The sequence below is a fragment of the Heloderma suspectum genome, chromosome 3, assembly GCF_057233095.1.
Source record: "Heloderma suspectum isolate Gila_16-S chromosome 3, 16-S_ref, whole genome shotgun sequence".
Taxonomy (NCBI): domain Eukaryota; kingdom Metazoa; phylum Chordata; class Lepidosauria; order Squamata; family Helodermatidae; genus Heloderma; species Heloderma suspectum.
Genome location: NC_139460.1, coordinates 243,345,172 through 243,371,819, shown reverse-complemented (window position 1 = coordinate 243,371,819; position 26,648 = coordinate 243,345,172). Strand labels below are relative to the sequence as shown.

The window sequence follows — 26,648 nt, the reverse complement described above, 5'->3', positions numbered from 1 at the left end:
GAAGAAAAACTGGAGAAATTCTACAAAGAGGGCTTTTATTTTTAGGGAGGTAAGAAAAGAAAAATTTCAGAACTTTTCTGAGAAAAATGTCTTTTGAGAAATCTTGGCTCAGTTCTAATTGTAATTCTTCAGGGTTCAGCACCTTCCCTGGCCCAAGACATTTTGCTGCTGCAGTGAAAAAACAACGTGGTGTCTCCTTCCATTCCATGCACAAAAGCTGACTGGACTGGCAGCTGAATCTTTCTTCACCACTGATGATGGGATAATGTTCACCACCACACACAAGGACAGCATTCTAGCTCACAGGGCACAGGGCAGGCTGTGTTGCACATATTCCTCTCCTCCAAAACCTTGCTGCCACCTCCCTGCATCTGCCATCTGAGGCGACTCCCTCACTTTACCTAATGATTGGGCTCGCCTTATTCCCCAGGGTCTTCCAAATGTTACGTTTCTGAGGGGTGACTGTGGATACATCTTTTCTGTAATGCAGATGATTATAATGCTGCTGCTTTCTGAAAGCCCTGTAGCAGGTGTGAGCAGGCAGTGCTATGTCCAGCTCCGGGGAAGAGGTGGAGCTAGTGCTGTGCTAAAATCTGTCCTCCAATTTCCTAAACATTTTCTTCCCTCATGAAAGAGGCTTCCATTTTTCTGTGTCATTCTCAGGGCATTTTATAATTTGTTTTTATTTTATTTTGGTGGTATTCTTGAGTTTACCTAATCACTGCGAGGTGGCCGAGGATGCTGTGCGTGTTTTTATTTTCCATTATGCATTTTTCCATGGCTCTACAGCCTCCCAGGCTTCCTGCACTTCCTCATCTGAAAAAGCCCTTTTGGAAGAATTATCTCATGATATTTTCCCCTGGGCTTTAACTGAAGTGCAGGAAGCTATCAGAGAGATGAATGTACAATGAAAGACAGGACACCTGTGCACACTCCTCTGCCACCTCATAAGTAAGGTAAGCACAATAACCTTGAACCCAACCCATGAGAATTTTCTTCACCTTTTGAATTTCCCCCTGAAAGCAATTACTTTTCTAGAAAATTGAATGAGAATGGCTGAAAAAAATGTGGAAGAAATTTTCAACACAACACAAGGAAGGAAACATTGTTTTTAGGAGCTCTTGTTCCTACTGAAAGTAGCCGTAAAGAGGGCATTCTTTGTCAAATACGACATGTTAAGACAGGAGGATTATTTGATTGGTGGGTTGCCTATTTAGTCCATGCCTTGTTTCAGTCATGAAATTCTGTCAATTAAACCTTCCTCTCCTCCACATTTCCAAATTAAGTACCTGTGCATTTCAGGATTTATGGTAATTTTTATGGCCTAAATGTTGATACCATGGGAGTTGCATATTTCTGGCAGAAGACTGCTGCTGACTGTGCAATTGTTACTGCTGTGATACAAGTTTTTAAGGAGTGCATGAGATAAGGATGAAAAACAAGTTGTGCTAAACCTTACTCTTCTTTTTTGAATTCTGAGCCTTGCACTTGGCTTAAGGAAACTAGTGGCTGTATAGATTAAATAATACTAAAGAAAGGGCCTTGTTTAATTGAGCTGAAAATAGTAATGCTGCAATGCTGAACTTTAGGTTTCTGTTGTAATTTCAGCCTATAAAGTACTGTGTTAACGGCAACCAATGATGCATTTGTACTCACGTTTCTTTTAATTAAGCACTTTTTTGTTAACTTTCAGTGGATCCATAAGCTGATTTGTCCTTCATTTTTCATCCTTTGCATTCCAAATTAACAAATGATTTCAATAAACTAGCCATGACTTTTTTTTCTAGCTGTTCCACTTTCTCCTGCCTTGTTCACTCTCTAGTTGCTGAATCTTCCATATTCAGTATTCTCTTGCCTCATAACTTGGTACTTCCTTTCAGTTAGCAGTATCTCCTATACTATAGTATAAATCTGTGATTCACTTCTACATCTGGAAGATGACTTAGCTTGGTGGGGCATAGTTATTATTTATTTTTATACTGCCAGTGGTGTTTTACAGGGTAACAAAGGCAAAGAAAAAAGACAGGCCCTACTCTGCACCAAGGAGCTGGCTTAAAGAATTGGAAGAGAACTTGAAGGTCATCTGGTCCAGCCTTCTCCCAACCTGTGCTCTCCCGATGTGTTGGACTACAACTCATAGAATTCCTGACCACTGGTCATGCTGGCTATTGCTGATGGAAGTTGAAGTCCAAAACAACTGGTGGGTGCCACATTGGAGAATGCTGATTTAGCCCAACTCTTGCTCAATGCAGGAAGTGCAGTGCAGGATGAAACTGCAATATCCTTGATAGATGTCAGGGTGGAAACTGAGCCAACAGAGCCTCAGAGCAGTTCTGATTCTGAGGAGGAACAGCAATCGGTGGGAGAGGAGCTCACTCATCTCTCACAAGCACAGCAGCTGGCAGAGATTCCTCCTGCCAGCATTCCTGGGATAGATAGTGACCCTGGAAGTGAGAGAGCACTGGAGGGGGGCTTGCTGGATGCTCGGCGCAGACGCAGGGAGCGACGACAGATGGAGGGCGCGGAAAGGAGGCATAGTGCTCGTCTGGCGCGCAAACAGCGGTCGCGTCCCGAGAACCCAAGGGAAAGAGGGAGGTCTCTCCCTAGCCCATAAGTTCAGGGTCTTCCTGTATTTCTCCTTCAAATGGGGACCAACTGCCTTACCTGGACTTTAGGCTATTCTGCTATCTTTCCCCAGTGCTGTTCCTTGCTTTGGCACTAGCAATTAGTATTCTGAAAGAATCATAACGTAATAAAGGAATAAAGTCTCAGAAAGAATTCCTCGTCGTCTGTGTCCTGAGTTGGCTATTGGTGGGGACTGCAAGAGGCAGCTAGGGCGCTCCTGACAATAGATGACTGCCCAGCCTCTGCTTTAAAAGGATATTAATGGAGGAAGGGGGCCCTCAACAGTTACTAGTCATGATAGCTAAATGAAATCTCCATGTTCAGAAGCATGATGGCTCTGAATATCAGTTGCTGGGAGCAAACCAGGGAACCTTCTAGGAATGTGGTAAGTTCTTCCAGGACTAGGAGGAATTTCCAGCAGTGAGTATTAAACAGCAGTGTCAATATTATTATATTTAAATCCCCTCTTTCCTCCAAGGAGTTCAAGGGATCATATATTATTCTTTCATCCCCCACCCCCATGTTATTCTCACAACAGCCCTGTGAGGTAGCTTAGGCAGAGAGTTAGTGACTGGCCCAAATGAGCCTTAAAGCTAAGTGGGACTTTGAACCTGGGTCTCCCCTGTCCTGGTCTGACACTCTACTACTACCAGGGCAAGCCCAAGACATTTTGCTGCCTGACGCAACAAACAAGATGGCATCCCATCCCATGTACAAAAGCCTTTCTTCAAGTCTGAACATCTTTCCTTAACACTGATGATGGGACACCACACCTGAAGGCAGCAGGCTGGCTTAGGGGGCAGTGGAGGCTGGTGCCTCTGATTTCAGTGGGGCTGTGCATTCACTCCGAGTTTCAGTCAGAACCAGCTAGAACTCTAACAGAGTTATCCAAGGTGCTGAACCTATTTTGGGGATGGTGTTCAGCACCTTGGATAGGTCCTTAAGAGTTCTGGCTGGTTCTGACTGAAACCCAGAATGGATGCAGATCCCCACCGAAATCGGAGCCACCGGCCTCCACTGTTAGGGGGTGTAGGGAAGGACACGTGGTATACAATTTTCTCCTAATTCTCTCCTCTAGCACCTTGCTGCGGCCTCTCAGGATTTGCCACCTGAAGCAACGCCTCACTTTGCCTAATGTTAGAGCCAGCTCTGAACAATACACCACACTGGAAGTTGCACCTTTGGGTAGCGTACCTCCATGTAGAATGGTGCCACAAAAGAACAGATGGAGTCAGGGCAAAAGAGGGAGAGAAAAGGTTTCCTTTCTGGCTGAGTGACGGGCTAGCCTTTCTGACGAACAGGAGCTTCAGCACGTATGCATGCAGCCCCCTCCACGTCGTCGTCGACGTCTCTTTCTATATGTATGTATTTTGTTGTTCAGTCGTGTCCGACTCTTCGTGACCCCATGGACCATAGCACACCAGGCCTTCCTGTCCTGCGCTCTCTCCCGGAGCGTGCTCAAGTCCATATTCATTGCATCAGTGATGCTATCTAGCCATCTCATCCTCTGCCGTCCCCTTCTCCTTTTGCCTTCGGTCTTTCCCAGCATCAGGGTCTTTTCCAGGGAGTTTTCTCTTCGCATTAGGTGGCCAAACTATTTGAGCTTCAGCTTCAGTATCTGTCCTTCCAATGAGCACTCAGGGTTGATTTCCTTTAGGATTGAATATGTATGTACCGCTCCTTCTTTTTCTTCGGGCCCAAGGCTGGTCCGCCCGCTGCAAACATGAGAGCGGCCACCAGACAGGACAGCGCTGTCCCTTCAGCGAAAAGGAAGAAGGCCAGAAAGAGCCGCGCCTGACGTCACGTGCCCGGCGGGTCGCGCGCGCCGGAACCCGTCCGGCCCGAGGGGCGCCAACAGGAGCGGGGGCCGCCGGAGGAGGCGGGCAGAGCCGGCGGATGTCGCGCGCCGGCTTTGTGCGCGGCCCCGCCCTTCTTCCCGGAGCAGCCGCCGCCTGAAGGGCCGGGCGCTTGTTGCTGCTGGCGCGGGAAGGGGGCAGGTCCCTTCTCCTTCCGCGGCGGCTGGCTGAGGCGCGGGCGCGGTCCGCCCCGCCCGCTCACCCCCTCGCTCCGTGCCTTTGCTTCTTCCGTGCCCCGCGCCCAGAATGGAGCTTTTCCAAGCCAAGGACCACTACATCCTGCAGCAAGGAGAGTGGGCGCTCTGGTGCAGCCGTGCCGACGGCAGCCTCCAGCTCCGGCCGGGTGAGGCAAGCCAGCGGCGGGTGGGGACCAGAGGCTGGCCGGAGAGGGGCACGCCGCCGTGCCGGGGGCGCGGGGCGGCCGGCCGGGGGAGAAGCGGGAGCAACCGCGACTCTTCTGCGGTAAAACGGGGGGCGGCTCGACGTGTCCGCGGCGGGGCTGCTGGGCCGGCCGGTGCGAGGGAGCTGGGCTGAAGGGCGGCGGGAAGGAGGCGCTCCCGCTGTGGGCGCGCAGGCAAGCAGGCGGCCGACCGGCCGGGGTGGTGGTGGACGCTGGACGCGTTTTCAGGTGGGCAGCAGGCGTGAGAGGAGAGCGTTGGATGGAGCCGCTCGGGGGAGGCGCAGGGGAGAGCGGGCGGAGATGAGGGCTCTGCGGGGACGGTGTCTCACATGGCGGTGTTCTGGGTTCACCTGGGGTGGGGACGAGGAAGTTGCGGAAACGCGCTGGGCAGCAGGTTCCTCGGAAGAGAATGGCAACTCCTGTCGTGTCCACCTGACGGGGCAGCGTTTTGTTTCCTGGCTGATAAGGGAGAGCTGACGAGGTTAAAAGACCTGGGATGTTCCTGGCAGGGCCGTGCTTTTTTCCTGAAGCACTTTTTCAGTATACAAAATGTGTCACAGAGCGAGTGGGTAGGGGACCGAGTGGAGCTCCTGATCACAGGGAAGCAGTGCCCCATCCTCTGCTCTCCTTCTCCCAAGATGTTAGCGTTGCACCGGTTCTGCATGTCCTCCCATTGTGTGGACTGCATCTCTCCTATGGAGTATCCTGTGGCTTTCTGTGCCAGGCCGTTTGAGGATTAACAGAGGCAACTGCTGTAGCATCCTGACATCAGGAGTAAGGTTGCGGACAAAGTTCATTGGGTGTAGGTTCTAGATCAGCTTGTGGGATGGGTGAGCAGACTAGCTCAGTGGGGGTGTGTAGGATGTTTTGGGCACCATATGGAAGGGGATGGGTGACTTAAAGTCATTGGGAAATATATATGATAACAGGCAGGTGGCCCCACTCTAGTATGAGCAATGAGTTGGGGAAGAAGCAGGGACAAAGAATTTACAACTACATTCCCCAAGGGTTTTGTACTACCAACAAGGTGCACACAGTGTTTATTTGTTTTTGAAAGATCAAGCTGTTTACATGGTTCAGTGAAGAGTCAGGCTGATGGTGTTTGACACAGTTAAGTTAGTAGGCAGATGACAGTTTTAAGTCTGGAAAGGACTTCCCCCTCTTTTTTCAGAACTCTTGGAAAGTTCAGGGCTTAAAAACTTGAGATTTCTGGTAATCCTCCCCCCCCCCCCCATGTGTGACAGTTCAAATAGGTGGAATCATAGACACCTATATTAACTCAGTCCATATAGGTGTCCCATGTTGTGAAGTAGTGTCAATGCCAGATTGTTGATACATTCTACAGAAGGCACTCTGGTGTTTGGTTTTCGTGGTTACTCCTTTCTCTGGTACACTGTTGCGAATTCACATTTTTTTCTGAACATTTTTGGAGGAGTCAAGGCTATGTTCTGTGTGTCTGTAACAGGAAGACTCTACTTGGCACCTCATTTGTGCTGATTGGCTAGAGTGATGACAGCAGAGGGTGGAATGCATACTGAAATGACTGTACACTTGTTCTTTGTATTATCCCCATATTTAAAAAAATCTTGCTTCAGTGGTAATCTTTTCACATGTTCTGCTAATGCTTACTTGTTTTGTTCAGGTTTTGCACTAATGAAACTACTGGAATGATACCGACATATTGTTGTTAGAATGTTTTTGTTTACTCATTGCATTATGTAGCTCAAGACAATGTTGCTGTACCAGCTTATTGTAGATCAGTGTCTTGAAGCTGTGTTTTGGGTAGCCATGGAGTTCCTTGCAGGAACCCTAATAGTGGTGGAGAAGCTAGCCCACCATGACTAATTATCCCCAACAATGTATGGAAGCAGGAGTGATCCGGTGTATTTTTAGAGTGCTGTTTCAAATATGGGCCAACAGAAAGGCTCCATAGGCCTGGACAGTGCTCTGTATGCCAAAGCAGGCATTATTTTAAATTTGTATCTAGCAGCTATATCTTTTTTCATTTTTACTTTAGAGTAAATGTCTGCTTTGGCTCTGTGTGAACTGTGTGTGCCCTTTGCAATGTACAAGGATTCTAAGGCAGATGCTCAAGGCTTCTTTAGCATACAACTCAATGCAGAAAGTGTTTTCTGAAGGCAAACATTTGAAAACCACTATGTAGGTGATATATAGTTTTGAAGACACTATGAAGGCTTGTTTTTGGAGTTAAATTATATAAGAATCAGGGTCATTGGAGGGTACAGCATTACGAAGAATCTCTGCCCTTCTCCTGAGCATAGAGGGGGTTACGTGACACTACTCTGATTCCAGAGACACTTTAAAAGCAGCATCTCTCTTTTCTCCTAAGCTTAGAGTTGGGTGGGGAACTCTCCTTACCCTTGCATGTACTTTGGAAGCACTTTGAAAGCAGCAATGTTCCATGTATAGGAGGAGTGCAGGTATGTAGAAAGCTGCCGTATATAGTGAATTTAAACAGAACAAAAAAAGAAAAATTGTAGCTATATAAATTTCAGTGCATGCATATGAAGTGTGTGTGTATGAAAATATGACTTTCTAAGAATTATATATAAATAACAAAAGCAGAGCAAATATCCAAATAAGTATTGTAGGAAGTGAGTGGTTATCTTTCCAATGTTGAAATATCAGTCTTTTGGTTGTCAAAAGGACACAGAGAATCCATTGCATTGACTGTATGTTAACTTACAGAAAGCAGGTGGATAATTTTAGAGGACACATGCATACTGATGAAGTATTAAAGTGTTCCAGTACAAGGTTTATCCATATAATAACCTCCTCCCCAAAAGAGGCAACTATTGCACATTGCCAAAATGTATGGTTAAAATAAGCATTGCCTGTGTAACACCTCTAGCAATTAGCTAGCTTAGACAAACCTGACTTAGACAAACTATTAAAGAGACATTGTGGCATCCAATAGACACAGAGCAAGAGTTTTTGCTGAATAAGGCTCAACCAGAAATCCATAGATGCTTCAGATACAGATGTTAAATTGGCGATCTATTGATTAGACAAAATGGGGCAGTCCAGTTCCTCATTTCATTGTTAAGAACCTATGTATCATATTTATCATGAGGTTGATCGGTTCTATGAAGACCTACAACACCTTCTAGAACTAACACCAAAAAAAGATGTCCTCTTCATCATAGGGGATTGGAATGCTAAAGTAGGAAGTCAAGAAATCACCGGGATAACAGGCAAGCATGGCCTTGGTGTACAAAATGAAGCAGGACAAAGGCTAATAGAGTTTTGCCAAGAGAACACGCTGATCATAGCAAACACTCTTTTCCAACAGCACAAGAGGCGTCTCTACACATGGACGTCACCAGATGGTCAATATTGAAATCAGATTGATTATGTCCTTTGCAGCCAAAGATGGAGAAGCTCTATACAGTCAGTAAAACCAAGACCTGGAGCTGACTGTGGCTCAGATCATGAGCTTCTTGTTGCAAAATTTCGGCTTAAATTGAAGAATGTAGGGAAAACCACTAAACCATTCAGGTATGACCTAAATCATATCCCTTATGAAATACAGTGGAGGTGAGGATTAGATTTAAGGGATTAGACCTGATAGACAGAGTGCCTGAGGAACTATGGACGGAGGTCTGTAACATTGTTCAGGAGGCAGCAACTCAATCCATCCCAAAGAAAAAGAAATGTAAGAAAGCAAAGTGGCTGTCTGATGAGGCTTTACAAGTAGCTGAGGAAAGAAGGGAAGCGAAAAGCAAGGGAGAAAGGGGAAGATATACCCAACTGAATGCAGATTTCCAGAGAATAGCAAGGAGAGACCAGAAGGCCTTCTTAAATGAACAATGCAAAGAAATCGAAGAAAACAATAGAATGGGAAAGACTAGAGATCTCTTCAAGAAAATCGGAGATCTCAAGGGAACGTTTTGTGCAAAGACGGGCACGATAAAGGACAAAGAAGGCAGGGACCTAGCAGAAGCAGATGAGATTAAGAAGAGGTGGCAAGAATACACAGAAGAACTATACAGGAAAGATCTGAATGTCCCTGATAGCCATGATAATGCGGTCACTGAACTTGAGCCGGAAATCCTAGAGAGTGAAGTCAAGTGGGCCTTAGGAAGCATTAGTAACAACAAAGGTAGCGGAGATGACAGTATTCCAGCCGAGCTATTTAAAATCCTAAAAGATGATGCTGTTAAAGTGCTGCATTCAATATGCCAACAAATCTGGAACACTCAACAGTGGCCACAAGACTGGAAAAGGTCAGTTTACATTCCAATTCCAAAGAAGGGCAACGCCAAAGAGTGTTCAAACTACCGCACAATTGCGCTCATTTCACATGCCAGCAAGGTGATGCTCAAAATCCTACAAGCTAGGCTTCAGCAGTATGCGAACCGAGAACTACCGGAAGTACAAGCTGGGTTTCGAAGAGGCAGAGGAACTAGAGATCAAATCGCCAACATTCGCTGCATCATGGAGAAAGCAAGAGAATTCCAGAAAAACGTCTATTTCTGCTTCATTGACTATGCTAAAGCCTTTGATTGTGTGGATCACAACAAACTGTGGCAAATTCTTAAAGTGATGGGAGTACCAGACCACCTTACCTGTCTCCTGAGAAACCTGTACGAGGGTCAAGAAGCAACAGTAAGAACCAGAGATGGAACAACCGATTGGTTCAAAATTGGGAAAGGAGTACGACAAGGCTGCATATTGTCACCCTGCTTATTTAACTTATATGCAGAGTACATCATGAGAAATGCCGGGTTGGATGAATCAGAGGTCGGAATTAAGATTGCCAGGAGAATTATCAACATCCTCAGATATGCAGACGATACCACCCTAATGGCAGAAAGCGAAGAGGATCTCAAGAGCCTCTTGTTGAGGGTGAAAGAGGAGAGTGCAAAAGGTGGTTTGAAACTCAACATTAAAAAAACTAAGATCATGTCATCTGGCCCTATCACTTCCTGGCATATAGAAGGGGAAGAAATGGAAGCAGTGACAGATTTTACTTTCTTGGGCTCCAAGATCACCGCAGCCGGTGACTGTAGCCATGAAATTAAAAGACGCTTGCTCCTTGGGAGGAAAGCTATGGCCAACCTAGACAGCACAGTAAGAAGCAGAGACATCACCTTGCCAACAAAGGTCCGTCTAATCAAAGCTATGGTTTTCCCAGTAGTAATGTATGGCTGTGAGAGCTGGACTATAAGGAAGGCTGAGCGCCGAAGAATTGATGCTTTCGAACTGTGGTGCTGGAGAAGACTGTTACGAGTCCCCTGGACTGCAAGGAGGTCAAATCAGTCCATCCTAAAGGAAATCAACCCTGAGTGCTCATTGGAAGGACAGATAATGAAGCTGAAGCTCCAATACTTTGGCCACCTAATGCGAAGAGAAAACTCCCTGGAAAAGACCCTGATGCTGGGAAAGACTGAAGGCAAAAGGAGAAGGGGACGGCAGAGGATGAGATGGCTAGATAGCATCACGGATGCAATGAATATGAACTTGAGCACGCTCCGGGAGAGAGCGCAGGACAGGAAGGCCTGGCGTGCTATGGTCCATGGGGTCACGAAGAGTCGGACACGACTGAACGACTGAACAACAACAATCATATTTATTCACCAATAATAAGTATAAACATGGATCATGGGTCAATGTGACTGATCAGCCTCAATAAGTGCTTCCGATAACAAAGGAGACTCTGAAGCTGTAAAAGCGGCAGGCCAAACCTAAATTCTAACAAATGTTGCAATTGCAAGTATTGCCATTCAGCCGTAGAAGGCAAGTCGTATTTGGCATGCAAAGCCAAGAATGGCAAAAACTCATAATCAGAAAGCTGCCTTATACTGAGTCAGATCATTGTTTCATCTAGCTCAGTATTGGTTGTGTTTGTACATCATGCTAAACTAGGGGTGCAGAACCTCTCAATCCAAGGACCACATTTCATTTCAGAGAAGCTGTCAGAGGTTGTATTCCAGTGGTGAGTAGGCTGAAGGAAAAAGGGACAGGGCCAAAAATACTAGCATATTGTAGCTTAAAGTTCTTATTGCCAGTAACTAAGGAGAGGCGTTTCAACCTTTTAGAATGGGGAAAAACTGCACAAAAGTCAAGAAACAACTAAACGACTGGTGGTTGGGGGAAAGGGGCATGGCCCAGAGGGCCAGATTTGGTCCCTGGGAATGAGGTTCTGCACTCTTGTGCTAAAGTATAGTTTAGTGCAGTGTGCAAGAACTGCAGTGAGGAATGTGCTTGCTCAAGGCTCACTGTGGCCAGGAGGAGTGGCCAGGAGGAGGATCTTGGAAACTTTAGCTTCCACTTTGAGTTAGGCATAGTTTGCCATGATGTCCGAACTAGGACCTATGGTTATTTTTAACAAGCCAGCTTCAGAAACCCAGTTTGAAGTTGGCTTGTTTGAAACTAACCACAATTTGCCATACTAGATTGCAAGACAAACCGGGTTAACTAAAACTGAAAGTAAAAGCTGCCAAAGACTTTCTTCTGGCCGCATGGGAGGAGGACAGGGGAATGGAACATGCAAGCCTAAAGCTAGTTGCGGCTTGTTCTTGTTTCAGTATGTCATGCTAAACCATGGCCATTTGCCATTCTGGCTGGGGATGATGAGCGTTGTAGAACAACACATATGGAGAGAACCAGATTGGGTAAAGCTGGTCTACACTGAGTGGTAGCAGCTCTCCAAAGATTCAGATGAGTCTTTTCCAGCCCTACCTGGAGATGCCAGGAATTTAACCTGGGACCTTCTTTATGCAAAGCATGTGCTCTACTACCGAGCTACAGGTTTTGCCTTATATGAAGAGCTTTCCCAAACACTGCATTGACCTTTGTAGATACTTGGAGAATAGTGGTACTATTTCAGGGATCCACATATTTTGGCTGGGTTTTGAGCTGAAACCTGTTATCCTCAGGGCCAAGCCTATTGTAAAAATGGAAAGGGTGGCAGGGGCTTGTTTGGCCCTGTGCTGCTCAGTTCTCTGGGTGCTCCAGCAACACAGCAGCTAAAGAAGCTCCTGCCACACCCTTTCCAGCTTCATAACTGAAATGGGTGGCAGGGGCTTGTCAATTTAGCTCTGTGCCATTGGTGTGTTCCAAGCACCCCAGAAATGCAGCAGCCAAACAACTGCTAGCCTTCCTCTCTATCTTGGGTGGTGATTGCTGTGATACTTTGAGGATGATCCCTCCCCTGCAGCTCCCAAGTTGAGAAGAATGCTGGGGTTCATCACAGTCAACAGAGGGTGGTGGCATACTTGCCACTGTGAGCATAATAAGCAAAAATGTAGAACCTATACTACTCACTACTTTCTCATTGGTTTGTAGTTTCACATGGTTATGCCTTCTCCTTGCCTATTGAAAATTGCTACTAGCTGCTGCTAAGAGGACTAGGCTGAAATTTCCTTCCTTCCTTCTGAAGTGGTACTCTGTTCTGTGATTTTGCTAAATGTGTAGATTGGCTCTTACAGTACGGTTCTGTGCATGTCTACTGAAAAGCTCCATTGAATTTAATGGGACTTATTCCCAGGTAAGTGTATAGTTTTGCAATAGTGTCATAATTAGAAGGTGCAAGGCAATGACTTCTAGAATTGTTTATCAACATGTTTATATCTTTCCCTTTTATCTCCTCTGAAATGAAATGTGGTTAAATAGACTTGCCTTAGGGGACCAGAGGTGCTTTAATTTACGTTACAGTTTAATATACAAGTCTTAATATTCTTGTGGATGGAAACATGTTAGGCAGCAGGATACCTTTTGCCACAGTTTTCACATTACTCATTGGATAAAGAGTGCAATTCCTGATTTCAACCATTCAAGTTAATGCAAAACCTCTCTTGGATTATGAGGTTATTTCTTTGAGCCGAGTGTTGGTATTGTAGGAGACAGTGTTACTGAGTCATTTGACTTCATGTATGAGTCCCTTACATCATTTAGATCTGGTATATGAGTATTTTTCTATTACACTGATTGTGTTATAGCCTTCCACAGCCACTATCCCGTTCCCTTCAAATAGCATGCCTGGTGCACTTTCTTTCCAGTGGCTGTGATGAGAATAAACACTAGGGGTTGTATCCAATACAATGCTAGCTGAAGTAATGCAAGAGGCAGCTAGAAATATGAAGTCTTGGTGGGAAAACACTAGGGAAAACTCAGAAAAACTAGGGAAAACCCATTTCCAAAAGTCCCTGGAAAAAACAAGGAAAAAAGTCTTTAAAGTGTTTTACCCCATAGTTTTTTTTTCAGACTTTCACATCTCTAAGGGCAGCATGTTCCATTTAGTGGTTGTGTGTTCCACTAGAAGTTGTGCAAGCGCTAGTGGAACAACTAGAGCAAGCAACACTGAGCACAATGAAATTGTAATGGCATATGTAAGTGGAATCAAAGTATTGGACTTGACACTTGATAAGGATGAAAATGATGTTTCTGCAAGTGATAGAAGCTTTGGGCTAGTGGAATGACACTATTGGCTACAACTTAGAGATGTAAAACATTCTGTGGAAAACAATTTCTTTTTTTTTGAAGGAAATTTTGGAGGAAATCGAAATATATACAATGTTCTCTTGTGAAACCTAAATTAGTTTTATTTCTTTGACAACCAAACATGCATCATTTATAACTTAAGCATGTAAAGTCATACTATTTAGCATATTTATTAACTTTACAGATACTTTTTTATTTTTTCTAGCCTGCATTTTAGGATAAAAATCTTCCCAAGGTAGCTTATATAAAAGAATTCTATGAATGTGTAATCAGAAGTAAGACCCATTTGGTTTAGTGGAGCTTACTCTGAAGTAAGTATGCCCAGGATTGCAGCCTCAGTAGTATGCATGCCTTAATTTTGTACAAGCAAAATTGCAAATATAACCAATACTAGAAGGAGTGAGCTGAAAACTGCTTCACCCTACCCTAAGATGCACATGCATCTTAATTATTGCCATCTGAGAAGCATGAAAAAATGAAAGTTGAAAATACAAATACAAAATACACATTTTGTAGTAAAAAAGAGCAAGTGTTGTTTAGACTGGCCTTCCCCAACTTGGTGCTCTCCAGATATTTTGGGCTTCAGCTTCCATCAGCCTCAGCCAACATAGCTAATGGTCAGGAATGCTGGGAGTTGTAGTCCAAAACGTCTGGAGAGCACCAGGTTGGGGGAGGCTGGTTTAGACAGAAACAGTCTCATATAGTTACAATATTAAGAAACAGTAGAATATTTGGATACCAAGTTAAATTTTAAAATGCTGAACCATACAACTCTAGACAGTAGTTATCATTCACTAATGCTATAGATTGTCTTATACTGACATCTTCATACTATACATTTTCAGTGAGTAAAATCTTGTCTTAAAAAGCATTTCACTAATTACAAAACAGAAAATATTTCATAGGATTTTTTTCTGTGTTCCCTCAAATTTCAATTTTTCCATTGAAAAATTTGAGAAAAAGTTCTAGGAGTGGAGAGACAACATTGTTTTCCTGAATTTTTCTGCTCCACACCCCCAGGCCTTCACATCTCTAGATTGTGCTGAACAATAGATTTGGTACTGAGTGAATAAGGTAATAGATTTGGCTTAGTATGCCTGTTCCGGTAATTCAAGTCTATGCCCAACCACTGATGCCGAAGAAGCTGCGGTTGATCTGTTCTATGAAGACCTACAACACCTTCTAGAACTAACACCAAAAAAAGATGTCCTCTTCATCATAGGGGATTGGAATGCTAAAGTAGGAAGTCAAGAAATCACCGGGATAACAGGCAAGCATGGCCTTGGTGTACAAAATGAAGCAGGACAAAGGCTAATAGAGTTTTGCCAAGAGAACACGCTGATCATAGCAAACACTCTTTTCCAACAGCACAAGAGGCGTCTCTACACATGGACATCACCAGATGGTCAATATTGAAATCAGATTGATTATGTCCTTTTCAGCCAAAGATGGAGAAGCTCTATACAGTCAGTAAAACCAAGACCTGGAGCTGACTGTGGCTCAGATCATGAGCTTCTTGTTGCAAAATTTCGGCTTAAATTGAAGAATGTAGGGAAAACCACTAAACCATTCAGGTATGACCTAAATCATATCCCTTATGAATATACAGTGGAGGTGAGGATTAGATTTAAGGGATTAGACCTGATAGACAGAGTGCCTGAGGAACTATGGACGGAGGTCTGTAACATTGTTCAGGAGGCAGCAACTCAATCCATCCCAAAGAAAAAGAAATGTAAGAAAGCAAAGTGGCTGTCTGATGAGGCTTTACAAGTAGCTGAGGAAAGAAGGGAAGCGAAAAGCAAGGGAGAAAGGGGAAGATATACCCAACTGAATGCAGATTTCCAGAGAATAGCAAGGAGAGACCAGAAGGCCTTCTTAAATGAACAATGCAAAGAAATCGAAGAAAACAATAGAATGGGAAAGACTAGAGATCTCTTCAAGAAAATCGGAGATCTCAAGGGAACGTTTTGTGCAAAGACGGGCATGATAAAGGACAAAGAAGGCAGGGACCTAGCAGAAGCAGATGAGATTAAGAAGAGGTAGAAAGAATACACAGAAGAACTATACAGGAAAGATCTGAATGTCCCTGATAGCCGTGATAGTGCGGTCACTGAACTTGAGCCAGACATCCTCGAGAGTGAAGTCAAGTGGGCCTTAGGAAGCATTACTAACAACAAAGGTAGCGGAGATGACAGTATTCCAGCCGAGCTATTTAAAATCCTAAAAGATGATGCTGTTAAAGTGCTGCACTCAATATGCCAACAAATCTGGAACACTCAACAGTGGCCACAAGACTGGAAAAGGTCAGTTTACATTCCAATTCCAAAGAAGGGCAATGCCCAAGAGTGTTCAGACTACCGTACAATTGCTCTCATTTCACATGCCAGCAAGGTGATGCTCAAAATCCTACAAGCTAGGCTTCAGCAGTATGCGAACCGAGAACTACCGGAAGTACAAGCTGGGTTCCGAAGAGGCAGAGGAACTAGAGATCAAACCGCCAACATTTGCTGGATCATGGAGAAAGCAAGAGAATTCCAGAAAAACGTCTATTTCTGCTTCATTGACTACGCTAAAGCCTTTGATTGTGTGGATCACAACAAACTGTGGCAAATTCTTAAAGTGATGGGAGTACCAGACCACCTTACCTGTCTCCTGAGAAACCTGTACGAGGGTCAAGAAGCAACAGTAAGAACTGGACATGGAACAACTGATTGGTTCAAAATTGGGAAAGGAGTACGACAAGGCTGCATATTGTCACCCTGCTTATTTAACTTATATGCAGAGTACACCATGAGAAATGCTGGGTTGGATGAATCAGAGGTCGGAATTAAGATTGCCAGGAGAATTATCAACATCCTCAGATATGCAGACGATACCACCCTAATGGCAGAAAGCGAAGAGGATCTCAAGAGCCTCTTGTTGAGGGTGAAAGTGGAGAGTGCAAAGGCTGGTTTGAAACTCAACATTAAAAAAACTAAAATCATGGCATTTGGCCCCATCACTTCGTGGCATATAGAAGGGGAAGAAATGGAAGCAGTGACAGATTTTATTTTCTTGGGCTCCAAGATCACCGCAGCCGGTGACGGTAGCCATGAAATTAAAAGACGCTTGCTCCTTGGGAGGAAAGCTATGGCAAACGTAGATAGCATAGTAAGAAGCAGAGACATCACCTTGCCGCCAAAGGTTCGTATAATCAAAGCTATGGTTTTCCCAGTAGCAACGTATGGCTGTGAGAGCTGGACTATAAGGAAGGCTGAGCGCAGAAGAATCGATGCTTTCAAACTGTGGTGCTGGAGAAGACTGTTACGAGTCCCCTGGACTGCAAGGAGGTCAAATCAGTCAGTCCTAAAGGAAATCAACCCTGACTGCTCATTGGAAGGACGAAGCTCAAATATTTTGGCCACCTAATGCGAAGAGAAAACTCCCTGGAAAAGACCCTGATGCTGGGAAAGATTGAAGGCAAAAGGAGAAGGGGACGGCAGAGGATGAGATGGCTAGATAGTATCACCGGTGCAATGAATATGGCCTTGAGCACACTCTGGGAGAGAGCGCACGACAGGAAGGCCTGGCGTGCTATGGTCCATGGGGTCACGAAGAGTCGGACACGACTGAACGACTGAACAACACACCTGTTCCGGTAAGGAGGGCCATCTGAAATCTGCTAGAATTTGGAAGCCTTTAAAAGGCAGAATTTTGAAAGGCAGTGATGCACCTCTTTTTATCTTGGCTTAAATTATGGTATATTGGTTTAGTCTGAATTGTATTTGGCAAAAGCTATAAAGAAACTATAATGACTGTGCTGCATAACGTGCAAAGCCATAGTTATAATTAAGTTTGAGAGAAACCCTACTTAGATGTGTTGTTTAATAAGTAAGGCTCCAAATGCTTTCTTACATTATAGGTGTCTTACATTATTTTGTTTTAATGGGATAATCTTTTTTTAGTAGTCTTGACAGGTGTACAGCTTTTGCTGTCATGGAGCTTCTGTGATGACTGAATCTGTTTTGAGGCAAGGACAAATCTATTTGTGTCGCACTTAGTCATCTTCAAAGCTACATGTAAAAAGAACAACTTGCAAAAGTTCTTATGAAGGAATTATTAAAAGGATTTCTGAATATGGGGGAGAAAGCCCAATTTTATGATCTTAAAAACTGCCAAGTATTGAGATGTAAGGTTGACCAATTCTCTCTCTCTTAAGATTAAATTCTTGCTAAAGGGTGACTAGAATATTTGTTTAAGGCTTGCAAGACCTGGATTAGGTGCGTGTACTTCTGCAGTAGATCTGTTTTAATGAGAAAACGACTTCTCATCCATCCACTTTGAATACTGGAGATATTAACATCTAACAGTAGAGTAAGTTGGCCCTTGGAAGAGAAATGGCAAACTTCCTGGTGTGTGTACATAAATGTAGGGATGTCATTAATGCCTACCATGTGGTCCTAAAACTTTGTCAATGCTAGCTTTTCACATGATGAACTGTTGATACTCATGCAGTGATGGGGTGGAGTCTGGACTGCAGAATGTGGTCTGTTGCGAGTGGTGTTGTCCTTTATCAGCACATGACATCATATATATTGGGGGTGGTGGGTGGTACAGGTTTAGCTATACAAACTTGTCCTATAAAGTGGGTTTGCATCATCCAGCACCTTTCTGGAAGAAGCAAGGGCAAGTCTCCTGCCCTTTAGGGTATTTAAGGTATGCTCTGGTGCCATCAGAACTCCCATAATCACTGACCATTGTGGCTGGGACTGATGGTAATTGTAGTCCAAAAATCTGGAGGGCACCACGTTGTCTATTCCTTCTCTAGAACGTTTTTCAATATCAAAAGCTCTGCTTGTTTTTCTTTAAGAAATAAACATAAACCGAGTTAGGACATAAAGCTAAACAGCTTTGTTCAGCTTAAGTGTGCTTTGTTTATGTTTGACCTTGTCCTGAACTATGGTTTAATTGAGCCAAGAAACCATAATCTGAAACCATGCTTTGAGTTGGATTCTGAATATTGGATTTTGTTAGCCATAGTTTGTCATTACCTGCTATCCTGGCTTAATCCTGGCAATGGAGCAGGTTAGAAAACAAAGGCAAGAGCAGTTAGATAATGAAACTGCTCATGCGTTAGGTGACGCTTGTTTTCCCAGATTTTGCCCTTCCTCCTTTCTCTGCCTGGCCATAGCCTCCTTTCCATAAGATGGTCCAAGAATGGCCACAGATAAGAACTGCAGCCACTACCAAGGCATGTCCAGGCTGTCTGTGGAGAGATCCTTTGAATGGCTAAAGTTGAAGTGGAGGTTCCTAATGCTTTGGACATTGAGGAAGACCTCCTCACTGATGTGATAGTGGCATATTGCATCCTCCACAACATCTATGACATGAGGGGGGATTGACTTGATGGTCTTATTGGCCCCTTCCAGCCCTGCTATTCTATGATTCTCCTGGACAAAAATTGTAACCTTCCCAGGCCAGGTGATGAGAGAGCGTGATTGTTGATGCCAGGTGAGCAGCTGGATCAGCTGCCTCACTCACTGAATCTTAGATCAAGTGGCATGGACCATTAAAAGTACTTTAAGCCGATTCATTTGGAAAAATTATCCCTATGTTACCTGTGGTCCAGGCCCTGGAGACTATTCCTATAAACCTGTAACTTTCAACACCCCAGTTATAGTCTAATAAAAGTTATTGCTTTCACATGCTCTCCTCGCTAATCGTTAAAGTTCCTTTCTTACCCAAAACTTGTGGCTTTATTGGATGAGTGGGCACAGAAGCCAAGGGAAAGGTCTTAGATGGTGGGAGCCAGGGATTGCTCCTTGGGAAGTTCGATGCTGACTTCAGTTGTGTTCAGGTGTGCTATAGAGACTGTGTTTGTGGTGGTAACACACATGTTTGTGGAAATAACTCATTTTACATGGCTTACAGCTGGGTAGTTGGGTGCTAATTTGTGTTTTGGAGGTTCTCTCCTGAGGCAGCAATGGGATAAGAGCTGTCTGGATTTGCTGGACAATCTGACAGAAATAAATGGCAAAACTATATGCTTGGCTGGAGGCTGGGCGGCAGTTATCACTCAAAGCAGAAGTAAGTAGGTGGGATTTCCCTTGGAGTTGGTGTTGGTACAGTGGAAAATGTTCACATATCCCTTTGCTAATGATCAGTCACCTTTTTGAGCTCCTAGCAAATTTCAGAAAAAGCTCATAGGATTGCAGAAAATCCTATGAGTCTCTTGAGCAAGAGACTGTTTTGTTCAGGAGGGTTGGGAGGAAAGAGCTAAGAAATAATGACAGAAAGTGTCTGGTTTGCATGTCTAGGAATGAGAAAGCTGTAGGACTGTGTTTGGCTCCCTGCATGCTGAGAACAGCTGAAGATCTCTGAGAAGGAGAGTGTTTGTGTTTCCTGCCCCATTTCTGTACTGGCCAGTGGTAAAAGAACTAGTGAGACCGTGCCAGTCTTCAACTGCCATAAAGGCGTTTGGAACAGCAGCTGAGTATTTACAGAGGAATTATTTATTATTATTTATTACATTTTTATCCCGCCAAAGCTCTCTGGGAGATTTACAAAGATTAAAAACATTAAAAATACAATATGCAAATAAAAAAAAACATAAACATACAACAGACAGTATACACAGAGACAACATATATCTGAAAACAACTCTTTGGGCAATCAGCCAAACCATTAAATGAATCCAGGATCAATTAAAAACTAATCACATGCTGCCAAATGGTTGGGAAAAGAGAAAAGTCTTGACTTGGTGCCAAAAAGGTAGCAATGTTGGTGCCAGGTGGGCCTCGTCAGGGAGATCATTCCATAATTGGGGGGCCACCACTGAGAAGGCCCTCTCTCTGGTTGCTGTCTTCTAAGCCTCAGTAGGCACTCAGAGGAGGACCGTAGATGTTGAGTGTAGCATATGAGTAGGTTCGTGTCGGGAGAGGCGCTCCGTCAGGAAGTGGGGAGGAGAAAACAAACCAACATTAGGCAAAACAAACCATGGTTTCTTGTCTGCAAGCCATATCCTGGGTGGTTCAGCAAACTATGTTTAAAATGAGCTATGGCTAAACATTAATCTGAATGCAGCTATAAATTTATATAACTATAGAAACATAGAATAGTAGGGTTGGAAGTAGCCTATAAGACCATCGCCCCCGTTCAATGTAGGAATGTTTGTGCTGATGTGACTTATGGCCTTGTTGTTGTTCAGAGCATTCTAATATGTGGCAAAGTGCCCAGCACTCGTTCGTTTCATTTCTTTGTTTCTGAGCAAACATAGGAATATCAACAGACCTATTCAGTTGGTCTAAATACAATAGGAATCGGGGTAGCAGAGCAACTGGCACCAGAAACATTTCAAATAGTGTTTAAACTGCTAATGTCTGTAGACAGAAGATAACAGGTTCCTCGCTATGTCTGAGCTTCTCATTCTTCCTCAAAGGAGTAATATTTAATTGTATCTGGAAATAGGGTTTTCTTGGAATAAAATGATATTGTGATGCCCTAGGATTATACACAATCAACCTGAACTGAGCTGGCATAAAATGTTCTAAGTAATGTTTTTACATTGTATTTAGTTCAGAATGAAATAGCACTATTGTATATTCCAAAGGCCTTAGTAGAGCAATCCATTAAGAATAGCTATTTCTGGGCACTTTGCTTTTCTTGAAATTATTTACACAAAGCACAACTAATTTCCACCCAGGGATTTGCAGCAGTTTCATCAGTGCGACTGATCCACTAAATTAAGTATAAGAGAAGGGGTGTGGGGGAAGTAAATATGGCAACAAGGTCATGTTGTACTCTTCAGTGTTTGGCAGTACTGTCTTCAGCAGCCTTCCCCAACGTGGTGCCCTCCGGATATTTTGAACTACAACTCCCCATCAAGCCTAGATACCATGGCCTATGGTTAGGAATGCTGAGAGTTGCAGTCCAAAATATGTAGAAGGCACCATGTTGGGGAAGACTGGTCTACATTATTTGTCCTTACCAGCTGCAACATTGCTACAGAAACTTATGCTCTCTGTGAGAAAACTACTTGCATATTACTTATCCCTTCAAGTTTTTTTTAAAGCAGTGAAAAATAAATAGGTGGCAGTGGTGGTTGTAATCAAGTTATTCTAAACACTGGTGATATTGGGTGGATAAATAAGTTTATTTCCCACTAATAGATTTTTCACCTGAAGATTTTCCATTAGTTTAGAAATATAAGAATACATTTTAATTTAATGTAATTTTAAATAGGCGAATGTACACAATACAAATCAAGTTTGGAAACTGAAATGGATAAAATACTAGTGAGATCTAAAAGTCAAAGTTATAGTTGCCTTTTCATGGGTGACTGTCTATAGGAGGCAAATATATTTATGTGCACAGCTCTTCAGGTATGCTAAAATGAGTGGGTAGTATCCAATGGTACTCCTACACAGAGTAGACCCACTGAAGTGAATGGGTCTAGTTTACATAGGACTACCATTGGATGCTGCCCAGTATATTAAAGTTTGCAATGCCTTGTATCTATCTAATGTAAGGAATTGTGTACTTTTGAGTTGTCAAGTCTTGGAAGTATTTACAAGTATTCCAGTAAAAATAATTTCTAAATAAAGCTTTCAGTTTATTTGAATATAACATTTAACACACTAAGGATGTATTTCTATGGTACCTGGATGGGTTTGCTAGGCAGAGTGTGGGGGGGTCTGCCTGCAGAGCCCTTCCCTTGACAGTTGCAAGGTTTTACACTTTTTCCACTTCAAGTGGCTGCCCTGCTGATATTGCTCTATCAGAGGTAAGGGTAAAAAGAATATGTTCTATTGGCATGTTAGGGCAGATCAGGGGAGGTTTTGGATCCAATCATGCTCCCAGAACATGGGAAAAATTATGCCAGCCCTGGAGCTGGTAGTGGCTATGGAAACCAATGGGAGGGAAAATAAAAGGAAAAAGGGAACCACCACCATGAATAAAAAGGGAGGGGGAAGCTCTCCTGCCCCCTTCTGCCCTGGCCAGCATAAGCCCGGCAGAATTTAGGAAGTGGTTAAGCTGTCCTGTTAGTGTATGCTCTTTAGGTTCCTGTGTGTGGAATCAGATGCAGTTTTCTCCACCAATCTTGCACAGTTTTCAGTCCCCATACAGCAGTATGATTCAATTCTTTTGAGCTATAACTCTTTAAGCTAGCATATTTTCTGTAACTTGCTGAAAGCAGGATAACTTCTTGTGTTGGATTCCTTCATATAACCCAGTTTTGTGTGACTTCTGTTTAGTTACTGCAAAATTCTCCATACAATACTGTGTCACAGCCAGATATTTGAATTCATCCTCTGTAATGTCCTTACCACTTTTCTACAAGCATTATATTGCCACATGACATCTTCATATATGGAGTAAAATCTTGCTGCACTTTGAACCCAATAAATATTTCTTATAGCCATAAACAAAACTGGTGAACACTATAGTATTCATACTTTAGGGGTGTGTCATCTGTACTCATTATGAACTTGAGTCATCTCTGCAATAAAGTTACTGCAGAGAGCTATTTTCGAGTTGTATAGTTGGAAGGTATTTTGTAATCAGAGTAATATAATTTTATGCAAGGAGTGTTGAAGCAGGTATTGGAGAAAGTTTCTGCACTGCCAGTAGGAATTAAAAGTCCCAGAAGATCACCCATTCTTATGTTCCTTGTTGACCACAGCAAACAGGATAGCTGGTGGGAATAGGGAGAAAAAAGACGGGTTCATCATTCTTGCAGGAGTCTATCACAGTGGCACTTTTGTCTAGTTCTCACTTGTATGGACTAGAGCACTTGGACAGTTGGCATGGGACCAATAAAACAGAAAGCAGAGGCACTCTCCATACCTATTGACCTGTAGTTGGGCCAGGAGCAAAATCGTGAGTCTTACATTAAAGATAAATTCTTTCTGTATGTCTGAGAGATACAGCCTTTAAAAAAAATATTATGGTATCAAAAAAAGAAGAGCCTGGATGTGTTCCAGTGGGAGTATGAGCCCTACTGGGTGTTTCAGAGTTGGTGGACTGCACCCCCCAGACTCACACAGACTCTGCCTTCCAAACAAACTTACACATTTTATTCAAAAAACGTCTATTCACTGAGCTCTCTGGCTGTGGCCTCTCCCTCCTCAGGCCAGAAGCAGTGGGTGTTGCTCTTAACAACTTCCTGCTTCCTCCCAGGAAGCACAACCCACTCAGGCTGAATCCAGCAGTTCTTTCACATTGTTACACTGGGCAACTGGAAGCAGTGTTTTGTTTTGTAATCACTTAGAAAAATATGTGTTGAAAGAATCTACTACAGGGATAAACAACTGGAGGCCTCACTGTCAAATCCCACTCCCTGAAGAGCACCATTGTGGTCCTCTGTCAACCCAAAGGCAAGAGGGATGTGTGGAGGGAATATTGACTACTGGAGTGGGAGTTGATGTCTGTCCACTTTAAACAGTGAGGGGAGTGGCATCCTATTAAATGATATATGATAAAAATAGCACCACTTTGTTTACTCGCCTAATTAAAAATAGGTGAGCTGTCTCAAATTGGCCATGCAGAACTGAGGATCAAGATCCCTTTTCAGTCTCTCTCTCTCTCTCCCCCTCCACTTTAGCTCTTTTAGAGATTTTGTAATCAAAATGCAAAATTCTAAAACCCATTGTGCTAATTTTTAGCCTCCCTCTCACTACAGACTGGTCATAAAAGCAGACCTGACTCAGCCTTTTTTGTGTTCAGTTGAACTGTGGCTCTCCCCTTTTTATTAGAAAGCTGTTCAAGGAATGGATTACGATTGTTTTCTTATGCTTATTGCTTCTAGCTTAATAGGGTTTTTGTTCTGGATTCCAGTTCCTAAAAGTAAGTGTATTTAAACAGGATGAGCTTTGGAAACATTTCTCATATGTTTCTAGTAACTATTAGCAAATTCCCCAAAGTGTCAGAACTGATCATTATATTACTCTGATTATTAGCTTGTTTAAAGTTGAGGGGAGGAGAAAAAATAACAAATGAACATTGGCAATATATTTCTGAAATTCTTGTTTCCTTGTAAGTGGTGTATAAGTGGCTTACTTGTTTTGGACTTGCTTGAATGTTTTCTAGGGAAGAGTTTATGTGTTTCACTCAAATTCTTATGATGGTTGCCAAATATAGTAATGGGTTTACCAGCTTCGCAAAAGTCTTCATAAATTAAACCTTAAAACAGGGAGGAAATATTCACAGTGATGTTATTTTGTGTTTGTAGAGATTCCCCATCTATTAAAGTTAGTGGAAAAGTCAACACAGAGAGAGCAGCCTGTTTCTCATATTATTTGAATAGGTGGAACTTTCACATAAGTATACAGTTCACTGTATAATAACAAACATGAGTGCTATAAACCCTTAACTGAGAGTAAGTCCCACTGAAGTCAGTAGGATTGTGAGTAGGCATGCAAAGGATTGCACTTTTAATTTCTACCTGGATATTGGCTCAAGTGTGTGTATAATGTTCCCTTCCAAGTGGTAATGGTTTATATCTGCATGGAACTAAGTATATGTACCATGTTTAAATCTTAATATTGGCTAATGACAGTGAATCTTTCCGATAAAATAAGTAAATGGGAAATGTTTATTCCAACTGATTATATGGATCTGATTAAATGTGGCTTTAATCATATATTTCTGATTAAAAGAGGCTTGATTTTTAAACTGTCTTTCACACCCTTATGACTCACTGTATCTGTGTATCGCATTTCTTCACACAGCTACTGACCTTCTTTTGGCTTGGAATCCAATTTGTCTGGGCTTGATCGAGGGACTTATTGGAAAAGTTCAGCTTCATACAGGTATGAATAGTACAAAAATCTTTATCTTGTCAGAGTGATAGTTAAGATAATGTTAAAATTTCTGTGGCCATTGTGCAATTAACCCCGCTGTCAAGTTCTCACTATCTGTGATTGATAAGACTGAAGTGGGCTTTGTCAGTGCCTCTGTCAGTCTGATTGATGTGATATTTTAGTTTCTCAAACTAATAAATGTCAGTGTCTGAACTGGAACACACAATAAATGGCTTTGTTTATGTATACGGTGGTTCATGCACATCTGATAAATGGTGTTTCCATAACCTGAGCAAAAGCTGATGGGTGAGGAGGGGGATGCAGAATAGCATTTCTCTGTAAATAGAGTTTCTTGAAGATATAGAGGTAAATATAGTTGAGATGCTTAAGCTCAGCTGTCAGCCTTATTTTCAAATATTAATGAGACAATTCTTGTAGTTAAAGAATTAATTTTGGATTGTAAATAATGATACCAGATGGAATGCTGCAAATAAAAGAAATACAAAAACCACAGTGCTTAGAGGAACATGAAGTTTTTTGGAGCTTTGATTACTAACATTCTTCAGGGCTTGCCATCGAAACTAGTTTCCTCAAATACCGTCTGCTTCATGTTAATAGAGGAAAAGCTAGACAAGCTTGCTTCTATTAATGGAATAGTATTGGAAATCCTGCCAAAGAAACAGCTCTCACGCATTAAATATTTCAAAAGTGAGGTCAAGCTGCTTCAGATTCCTGTTGATGTTTGCTCTGGCTTTGTCTAGCTGACTTTTAAATAATAATTACTGTTAACAAGCAGTATTTCTTTGTGAATTGATCTTTCATGTTGGTTAGAAATGGATTAAAAACCAATAGCTGCCACAAAGTAATAAGCTTGAGGTGTGTATATTAAGTTAAAAACAGTAGAAGCCCACATATCTTATTTAATTTATGCCTGCAAAATATGAGGTCCTTTATCCTGTCAGTGAGCAGTATTATATGAACAGAGTGAAAGCAATGAGGTATGGCATGTGAGCAAAAAGGCCCTCTGACTCAGGCAAGGCACCCCCCTGCCTCCCAAATTCCGGTGATTCTCCCATCTGCTATAGCACTGCATCCTAATTTGGCATTTCCTGAGGGTCTCCTGGATATCAGATGCTTTTTGGTGGCGGGGAGTGGACACAAGAGGCTTCAGTGAGGAAGAGAAGCTGGAAAATCCCTTTGTGCAATGGGACTTCCCACACACATAACATTGGATGCAACCATATAGCTATGTAGATACCATGAAAGAGCTATTAAATCACCATTAATGAAGGCAACGTTTGTGGGAGAGTACAATCTATTCTTGATACAGATATGACAATCCAGAAAACACTATATGAGGGAGAAATAAGCACAAATAGCAATACTAGACCTAAGGCTTTTATTCAACCTGCTGTGCCTCTTGTGCCTGTTGCCAGAAGCTAGGAGAAGCATCAACAGCTGCTTAGATGACAAAGCCTCAGACAGTGAAAGAGGCTAACGTCCTGATTGTCTGTTTTCATT

The 26,648-nt window shown here is 42.9% G+C and overlaps 1 protein-coding gene across 1 annotated transcript in view; it reads left to right on the top strand.

Annotated features, from left to right (window-relative positions):
- The first annotated feature begins 4,382 nt into the window (after positions 1-4,382).
- The window catches only part of INPP5F (inositol polyphosphate-5-phosphatase F), a 58,324-nt gene continuing 36,058 nt past the window's right edge, over positions 4,383-26,648 (top strand). The window contains exons 1-2 of the mRNA XM_084846052.1: positions 4,383-4,824; positions 25,056-25,136. Of these exons, the coding sequence (XP_084702178.1) occupies positions 4,728-4,824; positions 25,056-25,136 (178 nt within the window). The 5' untranslated portion in view covers positions 4,383-4,727. The remainder of the gene's footprint in view (positions 4,825-25,055; positions 25,137-26,648) is intronic.